This window comes from Formica exsecta, unplaced genomic scaffold (assembly GCF_003651465.1).
Source record: "Formica exsecta isolate Colony F162 unplaced genomic scaffold, ASM365146v1 scaffold201, whole genome shotgun sequence".
NCBI lineage: Eukaryota > Metazoa > Arthropoda > Insecta > Hymenoptera > Formicidae > Formica > Formica exsecta.
Window position 1 is genome coordinate 529792 of NW_021849308.1, and position 11270 is coordinate 541061.

Consider the following 11270-nt stretch of genomic DNA (forward strand, 5'->3'; position numbering starts at 1 on the left):
TCTATAACTTTTGTTTCGGTACTTTTTGTTGAAAGACGTATACTTTCCCTGATATTTGTAAAAATGTAAAAAATAACCGTGATTTCAGAGGTTTTTGGGCGCTAACTTTTTAAGGAAGCATTTTACGACCCATGTATAGGAAACTTTTTGTTCGGTATTTAAATTATCTTTTAAATGAGATTAAAATGATTGTAGTTCGCTCCATAGGTTTTGAAATAAACCAGTTTATAACCAATTTCAAATGTACCGAAAAGTGTTTTTTCGGCTATTGACGGTTATTCCAAAACCTATGGAACAAACTATTGGGTTGAACGGAAAGTTCGTTTCGTTTTTACTAAGAGATGAGGACCGGAAAAACGGCACGAATTTTCCGTTCAACCCAATATATAATTTGCTCTCTTCCAAGAAGATAGAAATATTAATTAACAGAATAAAAAATTCCTATTTCGCTTCAATTTTGTCTATTAATAATTTTATTTACATACAATGGTCTTTTATTTATTATCTTTTACAAGCTTATCCGCGCATCTTGCGATATCGATCTCAGAAAACAATTAAAATCACTGGTCTGAGGTTCTTTGAGAAAGAATATAATATATTCGTTCTCCTCTTTTGTCAACGTCCATCCTTGTTATGCTTTACGAGTCGGATTCACGGAGGTCACTCAGCAATTTTCTTCGATAATGATTGTCATTACTATATGTACATCCGGCTTGAGTATTTATCCCTTCCTTGAAATATCTTACACAGCGATAAGAATGTTTTCAAAAAATCAGTATCCGCCGTGTATTCGCGAACCAACGATGAAGATGCGAACGAGGACAATCCTCGCCGCTTGCTTCGCGATCGTGACGTTTAACAAATTCGGCACGGCGAGCGTAAAAGTTTCATCGAAGGTCGACTTGGATTCCGACGAAAATGAAGAGACATTGAGCAACGCGACCTTCGATACGGTCGCGAATCCGAATGAATCTGCTGATCCATTGGAATCAATTTCGCGTGCGTTTAAACCGTCGATAATTAGCTGGCATCACGGAAGCGAACTCGTAAAATCAAACGAACCAAGAAAAAGAAGAATTTATTTTTCGCAGGTGAGTAATAGATGTTATAAAAGAAATTATTTTGCAAATTACGAATTGATATTTAGTTTTACACAAGATAAGATTGTTTTATTTTATACTATCAATTAAAAAATCATATAAATGATTCATAATGTATAAAAAATGTACAATATATAATTGTTATCATAGAATATATATATTAAATTCATAAAATGAATAGATTTAATTATAATTAAGATTAGAATTTTGACGAATAAATGTTACGAATGGAATTTATGAGAAATTTGTAAGGATTATTAACAATATCATATTGATAGCCTCGTTTGTCGCAAAAACTATTTTATTTGCACGAAAATGGCGAGATTTATTATAGTGCTAATGACACAAACATAACAATCAATGTTGGATTACTGACTTAATGGACGAGTTCATAAACCTACTTGTTATGGATTTATAGAAAACTTCGCGTACGTTGTGTCATAAATTTTACATGCTTAAATCCATCATCTTTGTTCTAGGATTTTATCCAATAAGTATCAAGATGTTTATTGTTACCAAAACAGTTTGACGCAAGAGAAGTAGTTAAGCCATATTAAATTTACAAATAACAGATTAACGAATGAATCATCAAATAATTATGACAATAAACATTGTGTATTCTTATTTTAACATTTTTTTTGACATTTAAAACATTAAAACAAATTTCATGTCCTATTAAGGATTTTTACAGATATTTTATCAATAAATATGAAAATTATAATAATTATTTCATATTCAACAATTTTTATAACAAGAAAGAAAATTAACATCTATACAATATATCGACATTTGAAATTATTTCTGTCTTCTAAAAATTAAAATGTTTTATAGGATAATTCAACTAAACGACCACAGATTATCAATAACATTCAAATCGTTATAAACAGCAACGATAGCCTATCCAACAGAAGTTCTTGCAAAGATTCTGGTATATGTGACGTATCCGTTTCTTCGAAACCAGACGGGAAAGGAAATATTGTAACCGAAGTGCATCTTAGTATTACCACGAATACAAAACCGGATGCTAAAGTCGATGATGTTCCAGTAATCGACAGTTTTCGAGGTATTAGTGAGGATCACGAAGAAAAACCAATTTTTCATCCAATAAACTTGCCGAATCCATCATATTCACGTCGCGAAAATATTCCACAGGTAACGAAATTTGTTCCATTGTATAAAAGAGATATAAATGTCGTATTTTATAATAATTAATCCGGATAATAAAAGCTTCCTTTTGCAATATATTACAATGTAGAAAATGTACTTTTAGATTCACACTAATTATCAAGGATACGGCGAACCCTGGTATCACCATCGGCGAACTTTTCAACGACCGCGAACGTATTGGAGTTACCATCACTTTAAAGATGGTGGCAATGTAGCATTTCAAGGCCATAAAACGTGGCCGCGAGACAAACCCATAGTGGATGATAAGATTGAACCACCACTTAGCAGAACCAAATTCAGTGATGATACGGAATCATGAGATGATTTATTAAATTTGAAATTATTCTTTAATTATATAAATATTGTTGTATAAAAATGATATTGAATCACATGTAATTAAATTCGATTTCATTGCCATATAATAAAATAAGTAAAATCATTATATAAAAGCGTCATGAGTTTAATTTATACATATAATCAAAAAAATATAATATTAATTTATACATATAATCAAAAAATATAATATTTATATACCTCATTTAAGCGTGTAGACATAAATGCATATATAATCGTTAATTTGATTGCTCGATATTGCTCGAGTAAAACATAATTTAACATCAATATAAGAAAACTTATTAAAACTTTGAAATATTTATAACAAGTGAATTTTAAGTTAATTTCTTGCAAGCAGGTAGTCAAGATTAAGCTGTCAACGTAATTAATAATTACAAAAAGGTTTATAAAATTTTTCATAGAAAGGATCTATTAGTTTTCAGAAACTTGAGTATTTTTTGAGTATATGGTAATCTTAAGAAAATATTTGAGTCTGAATCCTAGATCGTGAATTAAGACTTTGAATCATAAAAATTTATCTCTATCATGGTATTGTATAGCAGACACAAAATAGACGATAGTAAAGTAATAGTTAAAAGTAAGATGTGTTGAAAATACAATCAAAAGCATAGTTAATCGTGCACCGTACGATAAGAAATCTTTCCGTTATCGTTCACGCCAGTGATAGACGACTTATGGTTGATTGGCTTGCCATCCGGACCGGTACCGCTGGAAGAACTGGAACTGGCGAACACTCCAAAACTATTACCAGATGGAGCGGGAAGATCATCAGCAAATCTGGACTCTATTCCTGGCCCAACCTACGAGAGATAGCCGATTAAAAAAAAATAATGATGATATTCTTCATGGAAATATTGCACCTTCTTTTACTGATTATATACATGAAATAAGATAAATTAAAATAATAGATAATTCGTGTGTGCTGTCATTTATCAAAATTGCTTAAGTACAGATTTCGTTCATAACTTATCAAGAGAAATGTAAGAGACTTACGGGATTGATAAAGCCTGTTTGGTAACCGCCACCTGGGCCTAAACCAATGCTAGCACTCGAAACTTGTGGTGCGCCACCACCATAACTTCCGCCACCGTAATTAGCGGCTTCGTTGGCCAAACGATTGTGGGCTTCCATGTTACTGTGCAACACAAATCCTCGTTTACATCATGCTTAAGAAATCTATGTCGATCGTGAGTCACGGTTCGTAAAAATATTCGAAAATCAAGCAACTGATTCGTGACACCGTATTTCCATAAAAGAATCACTTATCATCTCGCAGCATGTTTGTTACAACTTTTTCTTATAACTTAATTGCGAGATTTAAAAACCAACACGTTACTCAAATATATACATACAACATTACGTGATGTTTGGGAAATCCATGAAGTTTAATTGTAAATTTGATTACTTGTTACTAACACTTAAACTATTAAACGTCGGTTCACATTTTATATTGTTCATATTCGGTTGAACATAAGAATAATAGTAATTAAATGTGCTCAATGCAATCTCTTCGATTTGCACGATGCGTCATGGATTTACCTTGGATTTACATGAATTTTTTAATCAAAATTGTACGCAGGAAGAATTATCATCGAAAGCATCAGATATATATAATATGTAGACAATTTTATATTAATTAATTATTAATAAATCAGATATAATGCTTTTTATAACATAAAATAAAATCTCCCAAAATAAAAGAAAAAAGAGAAAAATTTATATCTTAAATTAGTTTGTTATATATATTACTTTTAGAAATACTTTCAGAATAACAATATTTATATCAAAAATAGTTTGAGATTAATTATATTTATTTAAAAAAATTTGAGGTTTAATCATGTAATAGATTTGTTAGACAATTTTTTTGATAAATGTTAAAAAAAACATTTATGTACGATAAATATAAATGATTTCATAAATAGATAAAGTAAATTAGAATTGAGAGAGAAAGAGAGACCGTTCAAAAAGAAAGGACTGCAGCAAATTTATATTACAGATAGACTTACGCTTGATGCTGTGCCTCGATCTGCGCCTGAATCCGCCTGATCATGTCAAATGTAGGATCATTGAAGGTAGGATATTGTCCAGGGAAAAAAAATCCAGGTCCTGCATTATACAAGGGATCTGCGAAAGACGAGACATACAATGAGGCTCGGATAACGATGCACACACGGCGTGAAAGTCATGCAACGTACATGCGATTATACTATAAATTATAAAATCTCATGTTTTGAATACCTAAGTATATATATATATACCTAAATAAATAAATAAATAAATAAACAAATTAATATATAAAACACATGCACACACATATAATTAAATAAATAAATAAATAAATATATAAATATACAAATGTAAAAAAGTACAAATAAATAAATAATTAAATGTCAAAAATTATTGTCACGCGACATCAGTCACTTCGTACAAAAGACAAAATTTTGTCTTCGACAAAGTATCTCTAAAGAAACGTCAGTACGATTTCATCCAAACAGATTCGAGATACGTATCTTCTCCACCGTTCCAATCTTTTATCCAAAAATTTCCAAACCACAGCATGCAACCCCGAAGAGAATTCATTCAATATTCTCCACAATCCTGAGTCCGTCTTCGCCCTTGGACTTTGGGGCTCATGCTCGTACCTATTCCGCCGTAATTTGGTGTGTTCTGGTTCGGCGACATATCCTGAAATCCTCCTCGATTATTGACAGGCGATGACTCAGTAGTCATAGGTTGTCCTCCCATTGGATATCCCGCTCTAGGAAACCCTGCTCCAGGATATCCAGCGCCAGGATACCCCGCTCCAGGATATCCCGGAAATCCTCCTGCAAAACTCCCGGCTGACGCGCCCGCGGACGCGTGTCCTGGTCCATTGTTCGTACCGGTCCACGCGTAGTTCGGGCCGGGACCTGGTATAGAGTTGAATCCGGGATAACCATTGTAGGGATCGAAACCTGGACCAAAGCCGCCAAAGCCGGCTCCGGGAACGCCTGGGCCATTGTACGGTCCAGGAGTTGGCGTCTTGTCGCTCTTGGACGATGATCCAGGTTTCTTAGCGGAGTCTTCGGGCTTGGATTCATCAAAATTCGAGCGCGATAGGACATCATTGTCTGTCGATTTCTTCGGCTTGGACGTTGATTTTGTGCTTTCTGAAGTTGTCGTGCTAGGTGTTGTAGGATTTGTGGTGGACGGAGTAGTAGCGGAAGTGGATGTCGGAGTAGTAGTAGGGGACGTCGCCTCCGTGGTAGTGGGTGTGGTGGTTGGACTAGTGGATGGGGTGGTCGTAGGCGACGTTGACGGTGTGGTGGATGATGGTGTAGTCGATGACAATGATGTGGTCGATGATGGTGTAGTTGTAGGATTTGTCGACGAGAGGGTCGTTGTAGTTGCTTGATTGGTGGTAGTCTCACCATTCGAATCACCGATTTCTCGCTTTGACCTGGGCATCCCGATGAAATTCACCGATGTTGGTCCGCCTAGTCGTCCATCTTCGATGGAAAACGAGAACAAAAGAGTAACTCTTTATCGATTGTTGCTACCGAGATAGCTTATATGGGATTGATGATTATCTCAGCTGCTAGTTGATATGTCGTTGATATGTTAGTCTCAACATGCGGGGCTACTTCTCGGAATTCCATCACCAGAAATCCGCGGAAACGTGCCAAAACTAATTACTAATCACAATTATGTAATCACAATTATGTAACGTGGATAGTAATGGAGCTCTAATTGCTCAAATATATAATTTGAATATTAAATAATATTTAACGCACACATATAACAGGTAATACATAACATTCAACAAGTGTTACTGATCACAATATGGCACACACACAAATAATATTTTTATATATACGTATATGTTATTCAAACATATAATTTCTAAATATCACATGATAGTTAACAATATATAACATATAATAGTTAACTTATATGATAATAGAACATTAACATATTTGGGGAATGATATTTAGGAATCACAAACATAGGAGATATACATAACAATCTAAAAATCTACGGAAGCGTAGAAATCAAATCTTAAATCGATTACATAGTTATAATACTAATCACCATTCTATCAAGTTGTAAGAAACTCGCCGATAAAATATGCAAAAAAATTTTGTTTATCGCTTAATTGTTTTTTTTTTTTACACTAAATCGTGGATAAAAATTTATGATATTACTAATTATGCGTATGTGTGATTAATCACGTGGTATTCTGTAACTGTTGAATCAGTCACGTTAATTTGATAAATCACGTACTTGCAACTTGCAACATTCCTTTTCTGATAACATATATTTATGTTAAAAATCACGTGCAGAAAGTAAATTAACTTCAACAATATGTGTCACCAATTATTACAATTAAATATAGATCCTAAAATGGCCTTAACTTACCTTTTCTTTATTTAACGATTTTATTACTAAAAGAAAATATAGAAATGTATATCACTAAACATATTATATTAAACATATATAAAAAATGCATATTTCTATTTTATATATATAAAATATTTGATCGATTTTTCTTGCATGTTTAGATATCAAAATGGATATATATATATTTTTTATTATTTAATTAATGTCGCATATATTTTTCAATATGATAGAGATGGTTATGTCATGCATGAGAGATTATGAAAAGGAAATAAGAAGAAAGTATCTCCCCGTGGGTCAAGGTAAAGAACGAAATGAGGTCACGGTCCGCTAACGTCAAATTATCTTCATTTGGCTAGTGGCCGTGTGCAGTTACGTATGTACGAGCGTGCTGTATTACGGGAAGCGCATAGTTGCATATGCGAACATCAATCTTGGTTAATCAATCGCGATTAATATCGCTCACGCCTTTAACAATCGAGGTGATTTAACGACGCGCAATGAATTCGCGACGTGAAAATTTATTGCGTTTCAAACAGCAAGTACATTTTCATGGAGAAACCGGTGCGGATGGTTTTGTCAGTTATAAAAATATACGATGAATGTGGAAGTATACAGATAGAAGGTATAAATAAATATTTAACAAAATTCCACAAGAATAAGATAATGTAATGTGGTTTAAATTTTACATTATTCTTTTTCAGTTAATAAAGAAATTACGTATAATTAATTTTAGAAAAGAGCGGAAGAAAATTAATGCAAAATTTTGCATCACATATAATACATTTGTACAAAAATTATCATAAAGTTTATTACAGACTATCACAAATTACTGAAGAAGGTTTATTTAGTAACTTGATGATGAATAACTCCGATATTTTTACGGAAAACAAAAATTTTTGATAAATCACAATCACGATCTTTTGTAGCGACAAAAATAACGTAAATAGGTAATTGTTGCACATTTTGTGCTATTAATTTTTCAAAGAATCTTTCCTAGGTAATTACATAGTTTCTCAATGTCCACATCCAAAAAGGAAATACAACATCAACATTCTGATTGTACTTTTCTTCATTGAGAGACATTGATTAAAAATCATGATATCATTTGTATATGAAGCGTATATATCGAATTCGTCGTGGAATTTTGCCGCGTTCGCTAATCTTGCAATTATCCTGAAATCCCCGCGTACCGTCAGCTATTTCTACTTAAACATACGACATTGTCATTATATAACTTATCGTGGATTTAATTTTTATATATGCAGCCAATATTTCCTTTCGGATTATGTATGTTTCTACTCAATTAACAATCACAGTATTGTAGAATTAACTCGGATTCATTTACATATTATGCCATATCCGCGATTGCAAAAAAATTATCCGATAAAAATGCGAAAGAAACAAATAAAAGCATTATCATGCAACAAACTTATGACTGTTTTTAGCCACAACATAGTATATGTATCTCTTGTTGATATACGACTCGTTCACGTTTAATATTCTATCCTATAAAGGTTAATAGACAGATGGATATTGTGAAGATGGCATTTCCAAAAAAAAAATAGGAGAAAAAGCTCGCCAAAATATACATGATTATTATATTAAAAGATTGTTATTTATTTTCACTTTTAATTATACATGCTGTATGTATGTTTTGTGTGTGTGAACGATTAATATTTAAATATACTTGATATGCTCAAACATTCATTATCACATTAATAAACAAATAGAAAATTATTAAATATGATACTAATAGTGAAAAAAAAAGAAATGGAGTCCTTCGACTGCTACTCACTTCCGTAAGCATAAGGATAACCGACGAAGGTCGCTTGGGCCTCCATAAAGGATCCTAGGACACCGACGAGAACAAGCAGCGCGTAGATTTTAGTATCCATCTTTCTGATCGATCGTCGAAGAAGGAACTCAACGCGAAAAGATCGGGAGACAATTATTATGTATGTTATTACTTGTTGTATTTATATCACCACCGTGCGCGTAAAGACCGAAATGATTCTGATGTTGTCGCAGTCCGCGGGAGAATGACTGACTCAGCTGGTAGCGCGATCATCTTATATAGCATTCGCTTGTATCGGCACTTCATTACCTCTTCTTTACGACAGTACGTTCGCGAAAACTCCGAAAGAAATTCTACGTCATGTGTTTTCGATAAGGATTGCGTGCGTAATCCATCCAGAATGAATTTCCAAAACTTTGGTGCATTTCTTGTAGCAAAATTTATATTTATGCACCCTACAACTTCTTTATTATATAATTTTGGTGAAATTTATGTTAATAATTTTTTAACATTAATTGAAAACTGTGAATTAAATTAATTAAATGATTATATAAATATTATTTGTGACTTTGATATTAGATTACATATTTATTAAATCATTGAATTCTTACGGTAATAAATAATGTTTTAAAGCTTAAGTTTAAGCTTTAGAAAATAAAATTTAAAAAAATTGTATATTTTATGACATCAATTACAAGAATTTACTTTCTTATTATTATTTTGGGCGAATTATATAACATTAACTCGTAATCGTGATGGCTATACTAATTTCTAAATTTTCAGAAAAAAACTTCGCTGTTCTTAAAAGATAAAAATATCTTCCTCGTCAAGATTTTAAATTATAAATATATTAAATAGAGGAAACCAGGGGAAACAGAATATCGATTATAGCAGTATTCATATTTTTTTTTCTTTCTGTGATTCTGCGTCCCAACGTTTCTGTCTTGTTTACTGTGTGAACTCGGCCTTTCCTTAATAGAATGGAATTGTTCAGACCTTGGCAATGATTTTGCTCCAAGTTGCTCTTATACAACACAATCCCAATTCTTGTTAAATTATTTTTATTTGGAGAAACTACATGATAGCAGTTCTCATGCCACACTATGATAACCCTGCGATAATATAGCGTAAATAAACGAACGCGGAAAGATTTTTCTCTTGATCATTGATATGCAATCAGGGTAGGAGTCACTTAGTAATAGAAATGATAAGACAAAATCATCACGGATTTTTTTTGTGCAAAGGGAAAAACCAGAAATGATAATTACACAGCTTTATTCACGCAAGCTCTTGGCGAGCACTTTCATCTATAAAAATCTATTTATCCTTTTCATTAATTTATAGAATTGCAACAAATGAGAATTTGTATTATCGTTATGTGTGTGTAGAATATTCCAAAATATATATTTCTTATGGAATATTTAATTAATAAAGAGAATGTATTTATCATTTTTCTGTAACTTACATTTTTATAATTTTATAATTTTTTAATAAATTTGTAAAATCCGTGTTGGTGATTTAATGAACAATGAAACAACGAGTGATTCGTCACGTAATACCGTAATAAATCATATCTCGAACTCTATTAATATTACGACATTGAAATAAATAATATGTTCTTTTCAATTTATCTTTTAGTATCTATAATTGAGAGGAGAAATACGTTAGAAATGCCTACTGTATAGATCTAGATAATAATGTATTGCTTCTTATAAGATCTCTAATGTTTTTTGAAATGCAATAATATTTCTCTTCCGTATCCTATCGCATTTTGTATAATGTGATTACAAGTTAATTTTAACTTTTTCTCTTAAATTAAATGCATATTTATCTTAATCGAATATCAGTTTCAATGGTCGATATTTCACCTAGTATTATCATTAATAGTGACAAACGTGCGCGTAATTGTTTATGAGTAATAATGGTCTGTCGCGCACGGAAAAATGATCGCGACCGGTTTCCACATCCTGGTAGGCTGTTGATCGATACAGGATAATTGCGATTACTCCGACATTCTATGGCCCCCTTAAAGCCGCGCGCTCGGGTCTCAAACGTGTATTTTCCAATCAATCGATCAGGCTAATCCTGCAAACGATTGATTATCGGGTAGCAGTTTCATTAAATTAGTACCTTCTTAGCTGCATTCACAGAATTTCTACAACGCAACCGTATCATTTAAACGAATTATGGTCAACGCGAATAAAATGTTTTAACGCGATGCGCCGTCTTTTGTGTCATTATTTGTTTAGTCACGACTCGACGTGACTCAAGCACGCGTGTTTTCTCAATAAATGATAAAAAATATTCCGTTCAGATGAAAAATGGTGCGACAGAAATGTTAGGGGAATCGACGTTAATGTCGCTCGACGTGTACAGCGACGAGCCGATGTGTTGTTCATGCTGCGAAAATTTGTATTTTTGTTTATACAGTTGTAGCGAGACGTATATTATCGCCCAGACGAATTTAAGCAATG

At 32.6% G+C, this 11270-nt stretch overlaps 2 protein-coding genes across 3 annotated transcripts in view; one reads left to right on the forward strand and one right to left on the reverse strand.

Moving 5' to 3' along the window:
• The first annotated feature begins 445 nt into the window (after positions 1–445).
• LOC115234641 lies at positions 446–2908 on the forward strand. Its single transcript, XM_029805850.1, has 3 exons — positions 446–1091; positions 1932–2252; positions 2371–2908. The coding sequence occupies exons 1-3, from the start codon at positions 684–686 to the stop codon at positions 2584–2586; spliced, it is 945 nt and encodes a 314-aa protein (XP_029661710.1). The 5' UTR covers positions 446–683; the 3' UTR covers positions 2587–2908.
• Positions 2707–11270, reverse strand: part of LOC115234640 (spidroin-2-like) — a 10076-nt gene continuing 1512 nt past the window's right edge. Inside the window, exons 1-5 of one of the 2 annotated variants that reach the window (XM_029805848.1) lie at positions 8797–9048; positions 5264–6109; positions 4628–4745; positions 3615–3756; positions 2707–3421 (exon numbers count right to left, since the gene is read on the reverse strand). In XM_029805848.1, coding sequence (XP_029661708.1) covers positions 3233–3421; positions 3615–3756; positions 4628–4745; positions 5264–6109; positions 8797–8896 — 1395 coding nt within the window. In that variant the 5' untranslated portion in view covers positions 8897–9048 and the 3' untranslated portion in view covers positions 2707–3232. Of the gene's footprint in view, positions 3422–3614; positions 3757–4627; positions 4746–5263; positions 6110–8796; positions 9049–11270 lie in introns of those variants that run through there. The other variant, XM_029805849.1, reaches the window with a different exon arrangement.

Bases quoted from the DNA above. Each gene is read 5' to 3' on its own strand.
- LOC115234641 (XM_029805850.1), top strand. From the start codon at position 684: ATGATTGTCATTACTATATGTACATCCGGCTTGAGTATTTATCCCTTC. The intron at 1,092-1,931 runs GTGAGTAATAGA...AATGTTTTATAG, and splicing joins GAAGAATTTATTTTTCGCAG to GATAATTCAACTAAACGACC. The intron at 2,253-2,370 runs GTAACGAAATTT...ATGTACTTTTAG, and splicing joins GTCGCGAAAATATTCCACAG to ATTCACACTAATTATCAAGG.